The 25,383-nt window shown below is 36.5% G+C and overlaps 1 protein-coding gene across 4 annotated transcripts in view; it reads right to left on the reverse strand.

Annotated features, from left to right (window-relative positions):
* Positions 1-25,383, reverse strand: part of rfx1a (regulatory factor X, 1a (influences HLA class II expression)) — a 64,044-nt gene that overhangs the window by 24,401 nt on the left and 14,260 nt on the right. Inside the window, exons 4-11 of one of the 4 annotated variants that reach the window (XM_056453297.1) lie at positions 22,304-22,399; positions 14,593-14,690; positions 11,340-11,736; positions 5,427-5,608; positions 3,242-3,361; positions 3,023-3,156; positions 703-821; positions 150-259 (exon numbers count right to left, since the gene is read on the reverse strand). In XM_056453297.1, coding sequence (XP_056309272.1) covers positions 150-259; positions 703-821; positions 3,023-3,156; positions 3,242-3,361; positions 5,427-5,608; positions 11,340-11,736; positions 14,593-14,690; positions 22,304-22,399 — 1,256 coding nt within the window. Of the gene's footprint in view, positions 1-149; positions 260-702; positions 822-3,022; positions 3,157-3,241; positions 3,362-5,426; positions 5,627-11,288; positions 11,737-14,592; positions 14,691-22,303; positions 22,400-25,383 lie in introns of all 4 variants that reach the window. The other 3 variants (XM_056453296.1, XM_056453295.1, XM_056453294.1) reach the window with 3 other exon arrangements.

Raw genomic sequence — 25,383 nt, forward strand, 5'->3', positions numbered from 1 at the left:
ACATTGAATAAAGCTTTCACAGCTCTGGCTTTCATGGGGACTACATCCTTGTTCAGTAGAACATCTTGATAAAATCCTACAGAAAGCATAATAATCTTGACATGTAGCGTTCGACTTAATGAAATTGTTGTGTTGAGAAGCCAACTTACACAGCTAGCGTTGCCGAGTCTCCTGCCTGATTATCACTGAACCTCCAAAAAGTTTTCCAAAGAGTTTCCACCAAAGGGAACTGAAGGTTGACCATCACGTCCAGAATGGCCTAAAGAAACCCAAAACAACAATTAAAACCCTCTTGAAAAATATTTACGGTAACACTTTGTTTTGGTGGTCCATTTGAGTATTAGTAGACTGTCTGCTTAATATATGTTGATACTGCTCCTTAAAACTGTTAAACAGACATTTAACTGACTATAAGAAACTTTGCAAGTACATGCCAACCCCGACCCCAACCTAACAGTCTACTTATAATCTAATGAAAATTAGTTGGCCTGTAGATGCAATGTAACTTTAATTCAACAAATGGACCATCAAAATATTCACTTATATGCAAAAATATCCCCGATTCCTTCCTTCTGCCTATAATCTAGCATTTTTGGAAAAAACCCTGAGGTAAAGTTGAACTGAAACAAGGGGGTTTCATGTCCCTTTAAGGGACTTTATATGCACTCAATTACTGGATTGAAACTTAGAGGGAAGACTCACTTCGCAGTGTTCTCTGTAGAGCAGCTGAAAGCTCTTGAGATGTTCCAGCTCAATGCCCTCTGGTAAAGCTTTACCCTGCAGGTCAACATCAGGGAACTCTGGGAGAGCTCTGGACGCATCTAATAACATCAAGAATAACAACAACCATTTGCTGATATGTTATTAATATCAACTCAGGATCAGACATTTGGTCACATGATTAATATCTAACTGGAAGCCTTCAATTAGAGAGAAAAAACAAACATTCATTCATTCTCCTTCAGCTTAGTCTCTTATTTATCAGAGGTCCCCACAGTGGAATTAACCGCCAACTATTTCATCATATGTTTTATGCAGCGGATGCATATCCAGTCGCAACCCAGTACTGGGAAACACCCATACACTCTCGCATTCACACACTCACTCATACACTACGGCCAATTTAGTTCATCCAATTCACCTACAGCACATGTTGTTGGACTGTGAGCACCCAGAGGAAACCCAGGTGAACACGGGGAGAACATGCAAACTCCACACAGCAATACCAACTGACCCAGCCGGATTTGTTCAAACGGTTTTAAATAGCTCAAATTTAAAAATACTAAAGTGAAATGTAGTTTAAGTTAAACACTTGGTTAGATGTTTCATTATATATGTATTTACTTAAATCAGATGGACTGAATTGTTTTTAAAATCAGTTCATTCATTAGTTGAATTGATTAAATCTGGTCACATTAAGTGAAGTTTATTTATAGACTAATTTCGACAGGATCACGTGCTTATGATGGAACACTGCTGGTCTTGATTCATGATTCACCAATCGGACGATTCCAAAGCCACTATAAATACCCTAAGTTCCATATCATAGTCATCTCTCGCTCTGCAATGGCTCGAGGATCATATGAGTTCAGGGCTCTCGAACAAATTTGAGTTAAGTCGTACAAAAATGTCTGATTTTAAAAAGGTGACGTGGCACCAAACCCCACCCCTAAACCGAATTGTCATTGGGGGATAAGCAAATCATTCTAAATTGTACAAATGAGATTGTACAAATTCAAACAAATTAGCCACTAAATCAAAACGTTACAAATTGACGTAAGATAGTGTTGACTAAAAAGGTTCTCAAATTCAATGATTTGACTAATTACATTATTCATTCATTCATTCATTCATTCATTCATTTTTCTTCGGCTTAGTCCCTTTATTCATCAGGGGTCGCCACAGCAGAACAAACCGCCGCGATCCAGCATATGTTTTACACAGCAGATGCCCTTCCAGCTGCAATCCAGTACTGGGAAACATCCATACACATTCATTCACACACATATACACCACGGCCAATTTAGTTTATTCAATTCACCTATACCTGCATGTTTTTAGACTGAGAAACCGGAGGAATCCCACACGAACACGGGGAGAACATGCAAACTCCACACAGAAATGCCAACTGACCCAGCTGGGGCTGGAATCTGCGACCTTCTTGCTGTGAGGCGACAGTGCTAACCACTGAGCCACCATGTCGCCCCTAATCACATTGTATTTTCATAAAATTAACAGGTAGCTTTAATCACATTACCATTAGATTAGACTTTTTATTGTGTTTAAAATAAACATCTTTAGTTAACCAAGTTCTATTGCAACATTAAAGATGTCTCTAAATTTAATTAATTTAGTGCAAATTTGTGATATTTTTCTTTCTTTTTTTTATCTGAACCATCCCAAATTTTTGAATGGTTAAAAAGTTTTTCAAAATTCCTAGTTTTAAGTTTATATTTGTGAATCTGGACCACAAAATCAATCATAAGTGTGATATTTTTTATATTGCGATATATACATCTGAAAGCTGAATAGATTAAGTTAGAAAAGTCAGATTAAATAAAGATAGAAAGAACTAAAACTGAAAATTTGAAATCTGAGAGATAAAAAACCCCAGAGAAAATTCCCCCAAAAGCTGTCTAAATAATGTGTTTAGCAATGAAATTTACTAATCAAAAATGATTATAGATATATCTACAGTAGGACATTTACAAAATATCTTCATGGTGCATGATCTTTAGTTAATATTCTCATGATTTTTGGCATAATAAAGATATATTAAATATTAATTTAATGAGTGCGGACTATGACCTTCTGCATGATTTTTGGCATCAAATAAAAATAGATCATTTTGACCCATACAAAGTATTTTGGCTATATTCTGTAAACTAGTTTTGTGGTCCAGGGTCACATTTTAAACGATACTTTTATAAACTTTATATATTCCAACTAGAATAGAATTCATGTAGAATACCTTTTAGGTATATCACAAAGAATACCTTTTAAGGCTTCTGCCGTAACTCACCGAGGAACTGCTGGTACTGCTGGACCTGTGTGCTGATGTCCGACAACCCCGAGCTCTGCTGCTGCTGTTGCTGCTGTCCAGATCCTGATGACATCCCGTTGGTGATTCCCTCCACCTTCTGAACCGGCTTCAACCTGCAGAGCCGCACAATCAGACTGAGAAACACAGGATCCAGAGAGAGACTGATGGTTTGAACAGACAGAGAGCATGAGTGTCCACCTCTGTTTCTGGGAGAAGGGCTGCTGTCTCATGGCCAGGTGCTGCTGGTCCTCCATCAGCCGGAGCAGAGAGGAGCTCGCTTTGATCCGCAGGCCATAGTAGTGATATTTGGAATTCCCTCTGGAACAAACACACCAAAGCTTCAGTGCACCTGTGTGACCTGAACCTGAGGATCATGGAGGCGTCTAATCACGTGTGCGTGACTCACAGACACATTCAAAACCCCCATTCAAAAAGTTTCAAGTCAGTACCGTTTTCAGTCTTTTTGAAGTCTTTTATCTTCACAAAGGCTGTATTTATTACATGTAAAACACAGGAAAAACTGGTAAAATGCATAATTGCTTCTTAAAATAGCAGGTTTTAAAAATGTACATTTAAAATGTCATTATTTAAAAAATGAAATCATCCATAAACTCCCCTCTTTTGAACAGTGTAATGCAACATTCATTTACCTGTTAGTGAACCATTCACAAACCAACCAATTTTTTTGAAATTATGTTTTATTTTTAAATCAACTTTAGAGGCTGGCTAACTACATTTGATTTTTGGGGAGAAATCTACTTTTGTTATATTTTGATATCTTTTTTTTATTATGATAATTAATATTAGTTTAGGCCTGTCATGGATCAATACATGATCAATGCTATTAAAATCTCTGTTAGGTCTTAATGACTGATTCATTCATTCATTCATTCAAACATTTTGATAAGAGATTGTTAGATTTTTAGTTGTCGTTTGAATGATCCTAGTGAATCAGCAGTCATTGTGGGAATGGGAAGAATTTATAAAAAGAAAAGTGCATAATATAAAGACAGAATGTGGCAGATGAGTGAGAACCACTGCTGTAGACTATGCTGATTTCAATTCCTGACATGCACTATCCCATGCCGCTGTTCGGCAAATGTGTGTGGATATTCATACACATCCAGATTTGTGTTATGCAGTATCGCTGCAAAGTATCGAAATGACAAATCTGAAATAAACTTTGAATTTGATGATAATCCATGCAGCTCTTTGATCAGCCGACTAGAATGTTATCTCTCGGTTGAATGGTCGTTATCAGTGGTTATCAGCTGAGAGATATGGGTCGGTAGGTGCCTTCCACACCTACTGGTAGGCTCAGAAGGCTGTTATTATCCTTCCACATGGTTAATGAGCAATAGATCACATACGGCTGAGGCTGAAAGTTAGCAAGAACTATTTATATTATTTATTAAATTTCCCATGAATAGTTTTTCTATCCCTACCCCAACCCTAAACCCAACCGTCACAGTAATGAAAAAACAGATCTAGATCAGGAGTCTTCTCTATCAGTATAGCTGATTAACCACGAGAACTATTTATTTTATTTATTAAATTTCTGATAGATCAGCTATCAGCTGATAGATATGGGCCAGTAGGTTAATTAGCTATACTGATAAAGAAGACTCCAGATCAGTTTTTACATTACTGTGACGGTTGGGTAGGGTAGGGGTAGACGTTAATAAAATACAATAAATGGGAAATTTTATCAATTATATAAATAATTCTCATGGTTAATCAGCTATACCAAAGAGCTTAGAATGACCAAGAGGCGAAACTCAATAGAACGTTCCATTGCAACAGCAGCAGCCACGTGATTCCGCCATTTTGAAGTGAAAGCGATCGGCCGTCCATTGGATCTTATTGCTGTCGCGATGGCAAGCAGCTGCATTTTTTATTTATTTATTTAAAAAGCGCATTAAAGCTAAGATACAACCTGAAAGATGACAATACAACACTTACTATTACAATCATCAGCACTTTTAATAGTTTATTTTACAGACGTATGTTTATATTTTAACTATACTTATTTTCTAATATTGGAAATAACGAACTTGTGCATGGAAAAGCCGCGATACGTGATATAAGCTCGGAATTTTAAACTAGCACACAGGTGGCATAACTTTGTTTAGTTGCAGCAGTTTTGTTCAGTGCAACAGAAACGCGCCACGCCCCCTAATCAATATTCCGTTTCAGTTGGAAGTACATCAACATACTGAAATAAAAGTCTCAGCAACTTCCGGTTCACATGTTATTTATTTAAAATGCTTAATAATGTTATCTTGCACATAAATAAGAAAAAACAATCATTACAGCATTATTATAGCCAATAAATATCACACACCCATGGCGCTACCAGTTGTTACATCCAGATTTCTCTCACCGTGTGCCCAGACGTCTAGTCCTCAAGCCCATGAACACAGAGCGGATGAGTTTCCCGAAGGACGCTGCATTGACTGGTTCAAGCTTCTGCTCCTGACAGTGCAGCAGGTAGTGGCAGTAGAGAGTAGACCTGGGCAAACTCACTCCTTCTGCTGTCTCATAATTATCCAACAACCACTGCACCTGAGGGCCAGAGGACAGCTGCCGGGATAAGACACACACACAACCAAACACACACACTCAGACAGAGCGCCAAGGCTAAAGGATGTCCTGATACACACAAACGTAAATATGCAAACATGTGGGAACACTTTCGCATGCAGACACACTGCGCATGCATGTGGGTGATTCTATAACTATAGATACATTCAGCATCTTTTTTTCAGGTTTTTTATATTATTATTTGTTTTAATAACTTGTAATGTATTGCAGTGTATTACAAGGTTTTAGGCCATAATAAAATAATCATTTATGCAACAAAAAAAAGTGTACTACATAACTAAAATGAATCATTTCTTGTCTTTTTTCCCACTACTATTATTTTTTCATCAAGTGTTATTGTGAAATCAGCATTTAGTAACCTAGTAACATTAATAATAATAGCAATAATTAGTCAATAATAATAAGTAGTATTATAATGGCACAACACACAACAATGTAAAATACAGGAAATGTCCTCCATAAATCTCAAAAGTTCTTATTTTGTAAAACATTACAATTGTTACCACAGTATCAAAAGCAGCATAGAATGCACCACTGGTTTTCATTTATTGCTTAATAGTTATTACTTAATAGCTTTTAATCATGATTTAATTAATGCAATGTACTTTTAGGATTCATGCTAAAGTGTGATTTTTGGTTAGCCAAAAAAGATAACACCCTTTCGAACTGACTTTTTTTTGTCAGTTTGATTGATGTAAGTTGAGACGACTAGAAAAATCAAGTTGATTCGGCTACAAAATTTTAGGCTACAAGACTTTTTTTTACAATGCATAGTTGACGATGCATACTGGTCATAATATGCATAATATTCCAAAAACATATCACTTTTCTAGTTATTAAAAGGTAATATTGCAAAACTGAGAAACAGTTAATGACAGCGCGGTTTTATGTATGGTCGACCAATCAACGGAGAGGGGGTGTGTATAATTCCCGCCCACAAAGAGAACAAATTTTAAAGCTGTTTATTCTTTTTGGTTTTATGTAATGTAATGTGTATTTATATAGTGAATTTATTGTGTATGGTCATACACCCAAAGCGTTTCACGATCATGAGGGGTGGTCTCTCCACACCACCACCAGTGTGCAGCATCCACTTGGATGATGCGACTGCAGCCACGGGACAACGGCGCCAGTGCACTCACCACACACCAGCTATAGGTGGAGTAGAGAGACAGTGATAGAGCCAATTTAGTGGATGGAGATGATTGGGGTATATGATGGGTAAGGGCTGATAGAGGGAATTTGGCCAGGACACCGGGGTTAGACCCCTACTCTTTACGAGAAGTGCCATGGGATTTTTAATGACCATAGAGAGTCAGGACGTCAGTTTAAAGTCTCATCCGAAAGATGGATCGCATTTTCATTTTGTTTGTAAGAACAAAACGTGACAAAACAACAATAAATATTTGAAAAACTACATTTTTATGTTCGTGAGAAGGTTCATATTTGGCATAATCAAACCGTGGCACTTCTCGTTTTTCCATTTTGAAAAAACAAAACAAGAAAACAAATTATACAAGGAGCCATACTACAAAGGAATCTTCTAATTTCATTAAAAGTAAAAAGGAAGTGATTTGTATTTTGCCACTAAAAAAGAAAAATGTATCTCCAATTCTAGAATCACCCCTATGCATGGCAATTATGCACTAATGCAGAGATTTTCTTTGACGCATCGTTTAAAGTCAACATAAAACAGTATTTACTAACCCGGTAGATCATTTTGAAGCAAAACAAAATATTGAGATGGAAAACAATGATAAAAAGTAGTTGTTCTAGACAAGAACGTACACTCAAAAATATTATGCTTTCTGTTTGTTCAAACTACTTATTTCAAATGAGCTGAAATAACAAAGTTCCTGAGGGTTTTTTGGGAACAACTTGATTGTTTTTTGTTCAATCCACTTACATTTGAAAAAACAAATAAGTTAACTTATTTTCCAACTCAAATCAATTGTGTGGGACCCAGCATTTTTTTACAGTGTAAGTTTGCATTGGATCTTAAAATCATGTTGACCTTAAATGAACACAGACACAGTGTCCTCACATTTGCAACAAATGATATTAGTTAGCCATGCCTATATAAAATATTGTTATTCTGACAGCCTCGATAAAGCATTCAGTGCTGTGAATATGAATATCTTTGTCTGTATTTCTCTGCGCAATTTTAATTATACATGTGTTTTGTTTTTCATTTCTTTAATTTTGTCAGCATTTCAAAAAAGAGGAATACTGAAAGATAAAACAAAAGTCGCTTGACAGACAGACGTTTTGCTTGGCTGAATGGCCTTGCACCATCAGTCAAGTTTGTAGGGTTGGATTGATTTTGTTTCTGTTTTTGAAATAAGCATCTTATGCTTACAGAGGCTACATTTATTTAAGCACAAATAGAGAGAAAATGAACTGTATTGTTTTAAAATGTAACTTATTTAGTATTTCAATGTAATTCATACAGATTTTTCAGCATTTTTTAGCACTTTGTGGTAGCATAATTAGTTATTCTTTTATATATTTAATGAGAACAGGTCAGAATAAATATGTTGCTTTATTTTTATACTAACCCTAACCCTTCATTTTATCTGTTGTGCTAAATGACAGAGGAACATTAGTTTAGAACATTTTGTTTTCGCAACAATTTATTTGAAAGTATTATTAAAAATAGAATTATTAAACCCCCTGAATTATTAGCCCCCCTGTTGATTTTTTCTGTTTAACGGCGAGAAGATTTTTTTCAACACATTTCTAAACATAATCGTTTTAATAACTCATTTCTAATTACTGATTTATTTTATCTTTGCCATGATGACAGTAAATAATATTTTACTAGATATTTTAAGACACTTCTATACAGCTTTTAAAGTGACATTTAAAGGATTAAATAGGTCAATTAGGTTAACTAGGCGGAATAGGGTAATTATTAGGCAAGTTATTGTGTAACGAAGGTTTGTTCTGTAGACTACTGAAAAAAAATATATGGTTTAAAGGGACTAATAATTTTGACCTTAAAAATTAAAAACTCCTTTTATCCTAGCCAAAATAAAACAAATAAGACTTTTTCCAGAAGCAAAAATATTATCAGACAAACTGTGGAAATTTTCTGGCTCTGGTAAACATCATTTTGGAAATATTTTAAAAAGAAAAAAAAAATTCAAAGGGGTTTAATATTTCAACTGTATATCAAAAGAGAAAGTCAGACAGGGGGCACAAACTTTTTCACAGCACTGTTTGCCTCTCAACAGCTGTTTTTGCGTGCCGTGGCATACAAGGTGAGTACGCAATGAAACGGTCCATCGATGGAATGCCTCATTCATTAATTAAAATACTTTAATAAAAGTGTGTGCGTAGCAAAATTGGAAGGGTGTTTTATATATGAACATGTTGAGCACAAGGCCATCTGACTCTCATGAATATCATGAATATGATTATGACTGAATTTGAATGTTTCTGCGATGAACACGACAGCACAGTGAAAGGCTTAGAAAGCGTCACTCATGTCAACTGGACATGTGTCATCATAGAAGTAGCATGCTGGGAGACAAAAGTCAATCTAATGACTTTTATTGTTAAACTGAAATGATTTATATAATGATGCACCAATCTTGATTTTTCAAAAGCCTATTCAAATTGCCGATTTTGTATAAACAAACCATCCGATTCCAATACAGATTTTTTTCATTTGTTAAAATAAACATAAATTAGACTCATATCAATTGTGTAAATCCAAAATATAAATATGAATTTATGAATAAAAAAGTTCATTTAATAATGTTTTGTAGTAAACAAAACATATGTGCTGTTGTTTATTATGCATTATATGCAGATAATCTTAAAAATAACTTGTAATAGTCCCTTTATATTTTTCAATAAACCCTCCCACCCTCAAATTAGCATTTACTATTTTCTTACAGCATTTCTAGCACTTCTGTCAGTCATTTTTTAAGTATATTGATTGAACCCTAGTGGAGCCATTAACGCTTTGTTTACACACGTTGTACTTTAAAATCTTTGCATTGTTGTTTGTATGCAAGTTCAGAACAAAAATTGGCCAAATCACAAGTTTGGAGCAAAATGTCCAAATCCAATTTCTGTCCGGTCGATTGGTGCATCTCAAGATTAGTGATTCTCGATTCTAGTCCTCACAACCCACTGCTCTGCACATTTTTTATGTTTTATTTTATTCAGGAAAATAATTTGACATTTTTTTATGTTTTAATTATTTTTACTTCAGACATTTGTTCCAAATTGACTGTAAGTACCCTGTCATGTGAACTCTGCAGGATATTCCACCATGATTCCAGTTCAAACAACATATATGTTTCATTCAAATGTTGCATTTTAGAGTACGATGTGTGAATTTAAAGCATTCGTTATCCCAAAAATGAAAATTCTGTTATTAATTACTCAGTCTCATGTCATTCCAATCTCCTGAGACCTTTGTTCATCAACACAAATTAAGATATTTTAGATTTGAGAGTTCTCTGACACTCCATAGACAGCAAGGGAACCAAAACATTGTCAAAACATTCTGTGTGGTTTTGTACACCAAAAAAACAGATTTCTCCCGATGCGAATTTACTATGGGAAATATGACACTTATGTGTTGCGCTACTATATCTTTTTTCTGAATTTTTTGCCCACAACAGTGTTCTTGAATCTTCGTATGATTACTGTCGAACCACTGAAGTCACATGGACTGTTTAGACAATGCTTTTGGTTCCTTTTCTGAACATTGTGTGACTTAAAATCACGACACATGCTGTTTATGGAGGGTCAGAGAACGCCCACATTTCATCTTAGATATCTTAAATTGCGCTCCGAAAATACACAAAGGTCTCAGGGAATAAGAAAATCATGAGGGTGAGTAACAAAATATTCATTTTGGATTAACTAATCCCTTAAATTGTATATATCTACATACACTCACCGGCCACTTAATTAGGTACACCTGTCCAACTGCTCGTTTATGCAAATTTCTAATCAATTACTTTTCGCAGCGCCATACGACGGAATTTCGCACACACAAAGCCCAGTGTGACCGCAGCTTTAGTCTGTGGCGGAATTGGTGGGTGTGTTCTGGAATGCCGCCCTTTTTGATGTGCAATTTCTTTCCCACATTTCGTTTGTTATTCCACAGGAGTCAGACAGAAGATCAACATCCAAAATAACAACACTAGCCACATGAATATGAAGTTGAGTAGCAGAGCTGGTATGATCACTCAAAGAGAGACTTTACCTTTTGGAGGTTGGAAACTTTGACTCAGAGGGTTCACACACAACAAAGAGCCCACCTCGTGGCTTCACATCTTTTCTATGAGTAATTTGGAGTGTTAAAAAATACTATACCACTCTTTGCCATCAAACATCAACACGAAGAAGACAAATAAGATAGTTTGAAGTATGCCATGGCCTTAACAAGCTGGTTTTCTCAGTCTAATGTGTGTGGTAAATAATAAAATAGCAAAATATACAGAACAGTGGGGAGCAAGGACAGATATTCCTGGTCTAGATTCAGATTTGTATCACTGTGCTCTCTGACATGTGCAATGAGATCATCACCATGCGTTTAAACTGGTTCGGGTAGAGTGGGGCAGTCAGTGAGTGGCGATGGGTGACGATTAAACTCCACCCCCTGCTGTCATCATACCTTTTTGTCTGCCGACGGCACGCTATTGTCCTCGCCTTCATTTATACTCACGGTGGCTGGAGAGGCGCGAGTGGGGTGCGGGTACCCGTGACCGTTTCCACTGCTACCGGTCCCTGTGCCGGCCAACATGTAGCCACCTTGGATCACATAGCTGCCGCTGCTACCGTTAGCCTCGCCGGCAGATTCTCCAGAGCCGTTAGCTGCCGTCCCCGCGGCCGCTACTACTGCTGTGACCCCGCTGCCTGCCGCTGTGGTGGGGTTGGCCACAATTTGCCCCGTCCCTGCCACAAACATGGGCACACCTGGGGATCCTGAGGTGACGGAGACGGTGAGAGGCGTGCCCGGGGACGCAGCTTCAGATCCAGAGGCAGGGGTGGCCTCATAGTACTGTCCCGCACTGCTCTGGGTGTACAGAGGGGTCTCTGTGTAGGGGAAACTGCTGGAACGACTGTGAGCAAATGAAAAGGTTTATTAGGATTCTGGGTTGTAATCAAAGACAGTGTTTTCCTTGAGCGAAGCTTTAAATTAGAACTGTTTTTATTTAATCATGCGTTAACTAACTGTGAGTTACTAAAATTATTGAAGACAATAGGCCCTTTCACACATACAGACCGTTCCGGAAAATTACCAGCAATTTTCCGGAAAGAGAAGTTGTAATATTACCGGTAATTTGCTTTAATGCTGCACTGTGTGAGAAGGAAAATTGCCGGAAAGAGAACGTTCACAATTAGAACATGCTGACATGATACGTCTACTACAGGCAATCAGAACATTCAGACGCATTCGCATCCGCGCTGTTTATGAAAATAAAAGCCTTTCAATATTTTTCCAGACACATTTAGCTGCTAGATGTTAGTCAGATAACATATCTATGTTTCTTCTTAATTGTGGAAAAAATAATCAATAAAATGCTTATGATAAGCCCTTGTTTGTTTACCTTCAAGCCCTGCTTCCTTCAGTTGCTTGACGCATGTGCATGTGAAGCAGCCGGTGAGCGCCAGCACACGCACATATTATGTACATCTCGACATGCGAAAGTGTTCCTCCATATATTTTCATCGAAGTTGTAATCGTTTAGAGCTCATTTCTGGTAATTGATGTTAGTATTTACCGGTATTTTGGAATGGATGTGTGAATGTTTTTTCTGGAAAAATTACTTAACGTCCTTGCCTGTATGAACAGTGCTTTTTTTAATTTACCTGTAAAGTCGTTCCGGAAATTTTCCGCATATTTACCGGTATCACTGTGTGAAAGAAGGCTATTGACTAGGCAAGTGCAGAGCATTTTAAGTCTGTGGTCTCAACATTTTATGTTTTTAAAATAGTCTGTTTTCACATTTAGGCTGTGTTTATTTTATTTGCATGCACTAAAAACAATATTTTCCAATGTAATTACACCTGAAACAACTGTTTCTATTGTAATACATTTTAAAATGTAATTAATGAATTAATTCCTGCTGAAAGTTGTGGCACACACTATTGAAACATTAATAGTTGAAAATAGATTTTTATACTATTTTTGAAATATTGCTAACACTTTTTTAACACTAACACTCAAGTTTCCATTTGTAGTAACATTAACAAATAAAACAAATGTATTGATAAATTTTATAAAAAGGAACTGAGCTAATTTGAACGAACAAGGAACCACTGTATGTTGCTGAATTAAGATTTACAAAGATTAATAAACACTGTAACAAATGTACACCTCATTGCTACTGTAAAGCTGTAAATGCCTGTCACCTTTGATCAAAGTGAAAAACAAAAGTGACCTTTTAACAATAGGATACAAAAAGTATATCTGAACATTTGGGATCATTAATTAGCATTTTTTAAAGATTCTGTTTGTAAAATAATTAAAATGAATGTATTTATTTATTATTCATTTGCAGTGGTGTAAAGTAAGAAATTACAAATACTCAAATTACTGTAATTGAGTAGTTTTTTCTCAGGAACTGTAATTTACTAAGTAGTTTTAAAAATGTGTATTACTACTTTCCCTTGAGTACATTTTTAGTGCTGTATCAGTACTTTTACTCCACTAACTTCCTTTAACCTGCAGCCACTACTTTATTTTTTCTTATCTATGGGGATTAGAAAACATCCAACCTAAAATCAACCAAATATCAACATCTATTGAAGTTACAGCTTGTCGTTGTGTGGACGTTACCACTATGACGTCTATCAGATGTTGGATTTTGGTTGCCATACCTGACAAATAAATGTCAGTATTTGACGTCAATTTGACGCTGGTTTAAGATGTTGGTTCGACGTTGAATTTTGGTCACTTTCTAACACAAGCTAAAATCAACCAAATATCAGCGTCATTTTAGGTCATGATTGGAAATCAAAATAATGTTGTCCTTAGATACTGGCTAGACATTGAATTTTGTGTCTCCTGACATCCTAATATTAATATCTTATGACATTGTGTGCCTGCTGGGCAATAATGAAATGCACTACAGAATGTTACGTTTACACACATCCACATCCATCCTTAGATGTGAATGCATCAGCTTTTTACAGCATAATACTCACTACTCTTAAGTACTTTTGAAAGGTCTACTTTTTAACTAATACTTTGAGTAATATTTACAACAGATACTTTTATTCTACTTGTGCTACATTTTTAGGCAAGTAACGGTTCTTTTACTTAGGTATGATTTTTTCAGTACTCTTTCCACCACTGGCTGTTCATTTGCCATCTCATAATGTTTATTAAAAAACGTATTTTCTAGGCTGATACAGCTAGGAACTAAACTCTCATTTCAGCGTAATAATCAAGGAACTTTGCTGTTGTACAAGGCTGCAGCAGACGCAATGATATTACGCAGCACTGTTACCTAGTTACCTAGCTGGGGACTATTTTCAGGTCCTAGATAAAATCCTTGGTCTTAGTACATGATGTAATTGCAAAAAAAATAAGCTTTAAACAGGAAAATTAATAGTTTTTTACATGGCTTGAGTGAGATGCTAATGGTATAATCTGATTCAATGATTTATGCTAAGCTAAGCTAAAACTGCTTCTGTTAGACCCGGAGATCGGCTAAATGGGTTCAGAAATGATAAAACTCTACTGTTTAAGTCTGGATAGCTTGTAAATGAGCCCATTTGCAGATTAAAGTTCACTGTTCCTTAAAGAGTAAAGGTAAATAGCAGTTTCCATAAGCAGTGGTTGACAGAGGTTTCAGCAGAGAGTTACCTGTTTACTCGGGAAATACATATAATCTCACTATACAGGAGCCATTTATGGTGTGAAAAGCCCTATGGCTGATTCAGCACAGATGCTTCCTGTAAATACTCACATGGTGCTGGTGGTGTAGTTTGCTTCTCCTCCTTCCACATACTGCACCTGGTTAGTGTACACATGCTGGACAGGCACCTGCTGGAGCTGCTGCTGTACCTATGGTGCACAAAATACACATCGTCACACTTTTGCAGCTTTAACCTTTTTTTAAAAAAAGTGTGAAGCCATGTTTAATGCACTGAATCAGTGTTTCCCAACCTTTTAATCTTATGTACCACCCAAAACGATCATCCACATCAAAATAGAAATGTGCTCAACTTGTATTACACTGGAAATGACCAAAAATTCACTTTTCAACTAACAAACAATCAAAAGCTGAAAATTTTGTTGTATTTTTGTTAAGCAATCGCAGCACTGCAGAGCATTAAGAAACTTCTTTGAAAAGATGAAACATTAATATTGTGAAATTTTATTACAATTTAGAATACTGGTTTTAAATGGTAGCATATTTTTGAAGCTGAATTTTTACCGTCCATTTCGTAAACATTTCTTATCATTGTCAATCTTGAAAATGCTTGTGCTGCTTTACATTTTGTAGAATTTATTTTCAGGATTCTAAATACAAATATTTAAAGATATTTGTCTGAAATAGGAAGATTTAAAGGTCACACTTTATTTTATGGTCCGTTTGTTGATTTTAAGTTACATTGCATCTACATGCCAACTAACTCTCGTTAGACTATAAGTAGACTGTTAGGTTGGGGTTAGGGTTAGTGTAAATTGACATGTACTTGCAAAGTTTCTTATAGTCAGTTAAATGTCTGTTGAAGGAGCAGTATCAGCAGATATTAACCAGACCGTCTACTAATACTCAAATGGACCATCAAAATAAAGTGTTATCGATTATAACTGAAACCTACAGATTGATAACCTTTTTTTAACTTGTAGGTTAATTTAACATTTATAATAATTGCAGAGAGATTGCCTCCCGCATCATTCAAATCATGTGTTTGAAAGCATTTTGGCTTCTCTGTAAAAATAATGGTGATGGAAAAAGTTGTGGTGGGGCCTAAATGCTTTCTTAGGGTATTAATTAAAGGTGTTTTCTGTCACTGTTTAGCCTGCATTCATGCATTCAGTGTAAAGCTGCACAATTATACATTAAAAGATTCGCATCTCAATTCAAACCCACGCAACATGAATGATAAATGATAATTTGCATATGTTTATTTATCTTTCTAATCGCTGCATTCAGATTGATCAGATTGATGCGTTTGATTGAGAGAGATTCAGTTTTTACACTTTTTCAGTTAGTTACAAACAATTAAATAACACAGAAGTACTGGGAGAACAGTTTATAGCTCAGATATAAATGCTGATGTTTATGGTAAAGATCAAAATCACTGTTGAATGGAACTTGACGCTGGTGAATGTTGTAGCGATTACATTGTGTAACCAATGGGTGGCAACAAACAACCATTAAAATGATGTCACTGAACATGTTTTGTGTGAATTGTTGAATCATTAATTGAAAATAAATATGATATGTTGTACAAGATGTTAGATTTCTATAATTAGCATTATAAGCAACAGTAGCAAAGATCATTTTTCATATTGAATATTTTCCTCTTATTCAGCTGGTTCTTTCTTGATTATTATTTTTATTCAAATTACAGGTTCTATTTGTCAAAACCAATGTTTTTTTCAGTAAAATTTTGTATGAAAAGCAAATGACATTTGTCTCCTCCCTTTTTTGCTGATCAAAAAAATGGTCTGATGCATGATTCAAAAACCGTAGTGTGATCTGAACCATGAGATTTGTGATCTGTTACACCACTAATAGCAGTTAATTTTATTTAAGTTATTTTTTTGTAATAAAGTACACAATATAAACTGCGTAGAACATGAACCCCAGGTTGGAAATCACTGCACTACAATCTAACACAATCAACTGACTCTCACTGACTAAGCACAGCTTCACCTACACACTGTGTTTAACTAAAGTCACCTACTCTATGGGCTGAAGGCATCTCATAGAGGAAAGACTGCACATCTGGCACAGGAGCAGAGGTGTAGGAGACCCCGTCTGTCTCCCAGCCCACTGCCACCAGCGGAAGAGAGAAGCTGACGGGTGAATAGGCCACAGGTACAGATGAGAAGTCCATCAAACCTCCATCAACAGAAGCGTAAGATAAACTCTCTCCAAATGGGTTAGTGTGCTTCTCTAGTAGTACAACTGCTGGCCTATGCTCCAACCAATCCTCTATCTGTCTCTGTCTCCTCAATTTACTTTCTCCCTCTCTGAAAATAGTGCTCTGAAATCCAACAGATGGTTAGACAACTGTCTGCTTAAAGAACTTTGCAAAAAGACTGGTTAAGACTTTTTTTTAAACAAACTGTTGCTTTAAAGGCACAATATGTAAGTTTGTTTCGTTAAAATATTCTAAAAACCATTACAACAATGTTTTATTTTGCTGACTTATTTACTTATAACATCCCAAATGCTCCAAAGAATGTTCAAATCCAGAGAAATTAGCATTTTTAACTAGTAACAAAGAGCATGTCCTGTGTGGCCATGCTAATGGCGTCTCACACACTCGATATGTTGTGTGTTTTATTGGACTGCACAGAGGAGCAACAGTGCTTTGCTGCTTCTCCATGTGAAGAGCGGTGGACTATGGCATAATAAAACCTCCACTGCTTTAGTGTCGTATCGCGCTCATCTCTCATTGCATCAGTTTTCAGTTCTAAAAACATGTGCCGCACTGCACTGCTTTTTTTGGTGATTTTACTATTTACTTTAGTATTAAGACTGGTTCATACTTGACGTTTTCGCAAGTTCGCTTGAGTGCACGCGGCAAATGTGATGTCATCGCTGTGTTTCCGGATGTTCGCTTTGGGTGCGACATGACTTCGGCTGGCGGAGTGCACAAAATGTTTTGAGACTCGAGCGAACAGTTTGTGCGGCGCCACGTTTCATTTGAGTTGAATATTAATCACTTTGAAGAGATTTTGTCTGAAACAGGTGCAACTGTACAGATATCTTTAGATCCATCCATGCGTGGTCAAAGAGATAACCAGATGGACAATTCTTCTCGGCTAGAAATTGCAACAGCTGTGGAAGAGGAGGAAAGATGGATAAGTTTGTTAAAGCCAAAAGAGGTCATGGCAAAAGTGGAAACACAGGTGGTTTTGACACACAGTTAAAGAAATATGTTTTTTCATCATTAATTTTGAATTTAAGTAACTAATTTCGAGAGGATCACGTGCTTATGACTGCTAGCAGCTGGATCCGCATTATCCAATTCTCAATGCACCAATCAGATGACTCCTAAGCTACTACAAATACCCTGGGTTACGTTCCACTGCTATCTTCGTTTTGAAGAATTCCCCCTTCCACCCCTACTCCTCCTTTTTCCTAGATGGGTGACATGGTGGTCCAGTGATTAGCACTGTTGCCTCACCGCAAGAACGTCTCTGGTTGCAGGCTTTACCAAACCAGCAGACGCTTCTGTGCAGAGTTTGCACTTTCTCCCTGTGCTCACGTGGGTTTCCCCTGGGTTCCTTCCACATGCAAAAAACATGCAACTAAAAACATGCAACTTAAGTTAATTGACTAATCCAAATCGGCACCATAGACATGCTCCTAGTAAATTGTTATGTCCTAAGAGCAATCACTATCTGTTCATTAGTTACTACAGCAGGGTAGTTCTCGAGATCTACCTGAGCTCAAACTCCCCTCTCGCCTTGCAACGGGAGGGAGCCCCGGGCTCGAGGATCTTATAAGCTCAGGGCTCTCTCCCAGGACAGCATGCCAAAGTAGCTTAAAATTAATCATCAGCTAAGTGTGAACTCTTGAAAACAATTTAATAGTCCAAAAACAGTAATTAAGTAAGAAATTATTTCTTTGATAACTGGAATGGAATATTTGAACCTATCTGTTTACAATATACTGATGCTCTATTTTTCTAGGCTTTATTGATGATAATGGTCAGGAATGTTGGACGATTATTGCCTTTTTAGCTTATAAGTAGAGGACAGAAACTAACCAGACAGTAATGTGTCAATTGTGGAGCGGGCTACATCTAAAAAAAATCTGTATTTTTTGTAATTCTACTGTTTAAGCTTTTATTCTTGCCATAATAAAAATATATATTTGTAGAGCAACCCATGTTTGGTTGTCACTAATATTTTAATGAACTTTAATAGGTAAAACTGTCCGAGATATGAACAAAAGCAAGTGATGCATCTAAGTTTCATTTAAAAAAATCTTGAATGATTATAAAAATCTTTATAATCATTAAAATAATTTAGAAAAATAATTAAAATAATTAGTTAAAAAATCTTCAATAATAGGCTGTGCGGTGTCACAGTGAGTAGCACAATTGCCTCACAACAAGAAGGTCGCTGGTTCGAGCCTCAGCTGGGTCAGTTGCCGTTTCTGTGTGGAGTTTGCATGTTCTCCCCGTGTTCGTGTAGATCGTTGTTGTTTTTTATAGCGGGTTATAATTGTACCAAAACGTATTAAAATGTAAGTGAATTATAACAGAATGAACTTTTCTGTAAACATTGTAGTGCTGTGCGTTATTTGTTTAACCCTTTAAGGTGACATGCTGACTAACTGACAGGTGCGTGATGGCCAGCAAACACGACAAACACAGGCTTTCAGTTATGATGAACAGCGTTTTGATGATTATACTTTATAGATAAAATTCTAAGGCTCTGCATACAATGTATGAGTTTATAGCTGTTTCACTTTACTTCAGGATGCATTAATATCGCTCTGTAGGTCTATTGAAGACATTCATAAATATTCCAAGCAAATCTAATAAATGTTGTAGACACACTTCTTATATAAACGGACCAAATCGCACTTCAGCAGCGTTTATTTGAGAGCAGAGGAAATCGCCACGCAAGCAAAAAGATTTGCATGCTCGTATTGCATGTATACGATCTCGACTTAATACTGCGTCAATTACTGCGTAATACTGCATCACGACATTTGTAGATCTGTGTAAAAGGCCTGCCGCCACAGCTGGAAAAAATTCTAGAGGAAACACTGCACTGTATCAACAATCTTTGTGCTGGAGTGCATGACTTCAGGTCTTTTTTCTGCACAGAGTAACTGCACAGAGTGCCCTGTCAAAATGCAAGGCACAGCAGATGGTTAGAATGCTAGGCACCTGGGATGCATAAACAGCATGCAAATGGTTGCCAATACAAAATCGCTGCCAATACAATATCATTTTAAAGCAATATCATATTACTCTGCTTTATACTGCCATGATAATAAGGTTTTAATACTTTTGCTCACCCATTAGTCCCATAGGATGTAATGAAGACCATAACACCCATGATTCCACACTAGGTCACGATATCATCAAACTACGCCTTTGTTTGTTATACATATGTGCCCTCTAGCGGAGAAATTTACATACTGTGCCTTTAAATGAGTCATGACATGAGAAACCAAGGACATCACAATTCTGTAATTTTCATAGCTTACAATGTCTTCCGTATTATAAGCAAAGCATTTATTTCAAACATTTATTTCAAAAATAAGTCACAGAGTTGAGATATCACACAGGCACATTGTAAATCTGAACAATGCAAATAATTAAATGAAATGATTTCATTGTACTCAAATGTCAATGAAAGTTCACTGAACTTAATAGGACAAAAGTTACGTCAACACAAAATGTAATTGCATTAAGCTGAACACTGAAAAGCAGATTTCTATTTCCCAGCATGTTTTGCGTCAGACAGGAAAATACATGTTGAAATGAAGTGTCATTGTGGTGGTTTTTATGCAAGATTAGCATAGCGAGACATTTAGAGAGACAGAGAATGTCTGGTAGTGGTATGTTTGGAAAGTGACGTGCTGTACAGTAATCTAGAGACTAATTTTCATACATTAATAACTGATTTAAGTGCACTTGTTTCTGTCTAAAATGTTCCCAGTGTAGAGCTATTTTAAATCCTCCTCCTGTTCTATGTTTTTTGTTTGTAGATGTCACTTGCATGTACAATGTACAACTTGCAACAAGAATGTTGTGACAGTTGATCGGTGAGGTATTTCCCCTGTGACTGGACAGCTGACTGGCAAATGGCAAAGATGAGTGCTGTATGTTCCATGCTAAACAATCTTTAACTTGCCGCAACAGAAAACAAATCCAGTGAACTGAAACAGACACAGTGCCTCGTCATGAAGCTGATGATTTAAAGGAACACTCCCCTTTTTTTGGAAATACTCTCATTATAGCTCTCTTAAAGATAAACAACTCGCCCAAAAATGTCAAAACAGGGTTTTAATAATTTTCATATTTAATAATACTGTTACTTAGTTAGCTGAGGACTATTTTCAGGTGCTGCATATTATCATTATGCTGGAATGATGGACCTATCTGTATAGTAAAGCATACACTTAGTGCACCACTTAGGGGGCTTCCACACAGGTTATGCATCTTGTTGATATACACTGTGAACATCAGCTACGCTAATTATTTTCTTTATTCTCCATTTCCACCTGGGGATACTCTTCCCGAGGCCCTCAGACTCTGCAGAGTCACTGATTCGATCCAAGACCAACGACGAGATGATCCCAAGGTTTCCATATCCTGGACCTGGCCGAATCCTGAGCAGCTACTGTGATGGTCATGGAAGAGTGGAGAACATGAGACTGATTCCTGTGACGCTCCAGAGACAGACGAGTCTTCGCTAAGGCCAGCTTCCAGCCTCCGCCACTGAGACTGCAGCTCTGCACAAGACGTTTGGCCAGCGGAGAAATTAAAATGATCGTGCCCAACTGAGCCTGGTTTCTCTCAAGGTTTTTTTTCTTCACTTCCGCCATTAGTGAAGTTTTTTTTCCCTCTCCGCTGTCGCCACTGGCTTGCATGGTTCGGGATCTGTAGAGCTGCGCATCGTTGGATTTGCCCTTCAATATTTGGACTCTCAGTAGTGATTATTAAACCACACTGAACTGAGCTCAACTGAACTGAACTTAAACACTACAAACTGAACTACACTGTTCCTATTTACTGTGACCTTTTATGTGAAGCTGCTTTGACACAATCTACATTGTATAAGCGCTATACAAATAAAGGTGAATTGAATTGAATTAAATTGGAATGAGAGCACAGGTCATATCGGCCCACAAAATAATGTTGATACAGTTAGGTCCATTTTTAAAAGGGAAAATGATCAAAAATGTTCTAAATATAAATATAAATTTTTCATATAATTATTCATGCTAATGGTCTAATCTGATTCAATGATTTATGCTAAGCTAAGCTAAAAGTGCTCCCACCAGACCTGAAAATCATCTAAATAGTTTCAAAAATGGTAACTAACTCTAAAAAATGGTATTTAACTTTACGGAACTTGTAAAATGAGCATATTTCCAAAAAACTGGAGTGTTTCTTTAAAACAAATACTGCACTGAATGCATTTCCACTGAAAACAATTAAAAAACATACAGAGGTTTAGAATGAGTTAAAAACATCTCTGTATTTTGAAAAAAACATTATAAATCAAATTTAAAGGATTTATTATATTATATTATCAGAAATCCATGTCATGACCCCTTCACTGCAGTACATTAAAAAGTAGATAGGTGTGAACATTAGAAAATGAAATATGAAATGTCTTCTGAAATGAAATGCATTTTACCGAAAGATAGAGATAGACAGTGGACATCATAGGAATCTAATAAACTGCAAAGCCAGTCTCTACTAACATAATAGCACATCTGCATGAGTGTTACTGCTCACCTCCTGTGTCAGGTGCACAGACTGTAGGCTGGTGACATTCAGCTGCGTGCCCGGCTCTGTTTTTGTTGTCTGAGATGTGGCTTGAACCACTGACCTCTGTTGATAAATTGAAAAATGAACTACATTAGCACAGCGAACAAGCTATTGTGAGAATGACAAACCACTGTCTATTTTATTGAAACCCGGTCACAGTTCACAGCTTTTTGTGTGAAAGTATTTCCATAGAATAAAGAAAGTTACAGAAGGAACCATCTCAGACAATAAAAAGTCTCAATGAAAAAATCTTACCCCTGAAGAAATGAATAGTGCTTGTATTTAAAATGAAATTAAAGACTCTATAGTCATATCTGTGGTATAAAAAAGCCATTTATTCTGGGACAGTGATTTACAGATCATGTTACCCTGAATACTGCTCAATTTAATTTAGTATCCATCTTTTATCTATTTATCTGTTATGTATTATAACGTTTTTTTTTTCCAGTGACAGCTAGGGTAAATATAGCAGGTCTTCAGTGTCACATGATCCTTCAGAAATCATTGTAATCGATTGACTGTACATTTATTATTAACATGTTTAATATTTTGGTGGAAACTGCCCTATTTTTTCAGTAATGTTTATTGAATAGAAAGATAAGAAGGACAGCATTTTGTATCATTCATTCATTTTCCTTAGGCTTAGACCCTTAATTCATCAGCGGGGGGGCCACAGCGGAATGAACCGCCAACTTATCCAGCATATGTTTAACACAGCGGATGCCCTTCCAGCTGTAACCCAGTACTGGGAAACACCCTTACACCCTCACATTCACACACCCTCTCATACACTACAGCCAATTTAGATCATCCTATTCACCTATAGCGCATGTCTTTGGACTGTGGGGGAAACCGGAGCACCCAGAGGAAACCCATGCCAGCACAGGGAGAACATGCAAACACCACACAGAAATGCCAACTAGCCCAGCTGGGGCTTGAACCAGCAACCTTCTTACTGTGAGGCGACAGTGCTAATCACGGAGCCACCGTGCTGCCCAGCACTTTGTATTTGAAATATAATTATTTTGTAATGCTATAAATGCCAAAATGTCACTTTTCATTAATTTTATGCACAAAATAAACATAATTCTGATAAAAACAACAAATCACCTCTTGGGGTCTTGCACTATAAATGTTATTGTACTGGACAAATGATAAAATATAAAACTGCATATTATATTGACCTTGTTCTTCAATGCGGAAGTGCCCGCGTTTTTGCGATTGTTTTAGAACTTCCGTTTCAGCTGCCTATGGGAGAAATGACTAGGAATAATAAACGGCAAAAAAACGGTCAAACTACTTACTCTACAAACAAGTGTTTGCATTACAGTACAGACAAAGTAGAATAATATATTAAGAAAATATCAGTTTGCAACACCAAGCAGCAAAACGAGCTGTTTTTAACGTTTAAAAATGAATGGGAGTGAATGAGACCGGAAGTTTCGAGCCAAAATAATTCAAATGGCTGCGCCCACTCGTACGCGGAGAATAAGGTGAATAGATTCTTGTGATGGATCATGTACACTTTGACATGTAGGACATGTTTATTCAACAATGATTCATTTAAAGCCTAAAGGTTTTTCCTTTTTAGTTTTTGAAAGGTTTCGCATTCAGATGCTAACATTGTCAAAATAGTACCCATTCACATGGATCCACAAAAACGAATAAAAATGCTGTATTATTCATGCCAGCCGAGTGTCTGCGCACATACACGTTTTGTTTATCAAGTGCATGCCTATAAACCGAACAATTAATTGTATTATCACATTTGTAGCTTACATGGAGACAAAAACAGTATTGTTTTCTAACACTCGTACTGTGAAAACATTTTTTCAAAAGTAGCATTTTCAGGTCCAAAAAACACAAACGAATAGTCAAAATGCATAGGGTTTCCATTTTTACACATACCCTTAGTTGCTTTCCTGTTGATATACAGTTTGTTAACCTTCCAAAAAGATTACCAGAAGATTTACAAGAATCTTTGGAGAATTACAGCTGTGCTGTAAATCTACTAAGTGGTGTTTAAGAGAAAGCTGGTATCTGTTATACACTGACCTTCATAGTGGGGAAAACAAATAATATTGAAGTCAATGTTTACCACGGGGTTTCTGCAGGTTTTAGAAATTTTAACACCATTATGAATGAAATTTTAAACTTATGCAGGGCTAAATGGTACGGATGTTTTTTTTCGAATATCCCATTAGGAAAAGATTTTCACTTGACCTATCAAAAAATTATTAGATAATAGTAATTTAGATATTAGGTATTAGATAATAATAATTTAATAATTTTAAAAATCTAGGTCAGGTCTGTATCCTCTGCAGTAAATAAATGGAAAACATGTAAACAGATGTTACTGTAAGGAAAGTAATCAAATGCTATTTTGAAATAAGTTAAAAGTTAAACGTTTTATTGAGATTGGGGTTGTTGGCGATTGTATGGGTGTTAATGGCCAGATTGGGTAGCTATACATGAACAAAGTAAGACTTGTTAAATAAAAAGATTTAAGACCAGCAACACAATATTTCAGTAGATTTAAGACCTTTTAAGGCCTAAAATTTTGCCTTTTTGTTGCCTCTGGCTTGCTCGGATCGGTACTTGTGGAGCTGCGCTTCGGTGGAGTTGCTCTTCAGTGTTTTCAGCAGTGAAATTTAAACCACACTGAACTGAACTAAAACTGAACTTCAACTCTGAAATCTGCTCTTTGCTAGAACTATGTTAAGCTGCTTTGACACGCTATAGAGATAAACATGAATTGAATTGAATTAAGACCCCGCGGACACCCTGTACCAGTTTCCAGCTTTCTTCAGAATATCTTCTTTTAAGCTCAGCAGAAAAATATCAAATAATAACAAACACAGGTTTGGGACAAACGAACGGTGAGTAAATGATGACAGAATTTTCAGCTTTGCGTGAACTTTCCCTTTAAAATGGGTAAAACATTAACACATTTATTTTTAAAAAATGGATAGAATTGGTTTTTCTATGTGGTGACTATAAATGCTCATGAACGGTAGTGTGTTTGTGTTTTTTCTAATAGCAGAAAA

The sequence above is a fragment of the Danio aesculapii genome, chromosome 3 (assembly GCF_903798145.1).
Source record: "Danio aesculapii chromosome 3, fDanAes4.1, whole genome shotgun sequence".
NCBI lineage: Eukaryota > Metazoa > Chordata > Actinopteri > Cypriniformes > Danionidae > Danio > Danio aesculapii.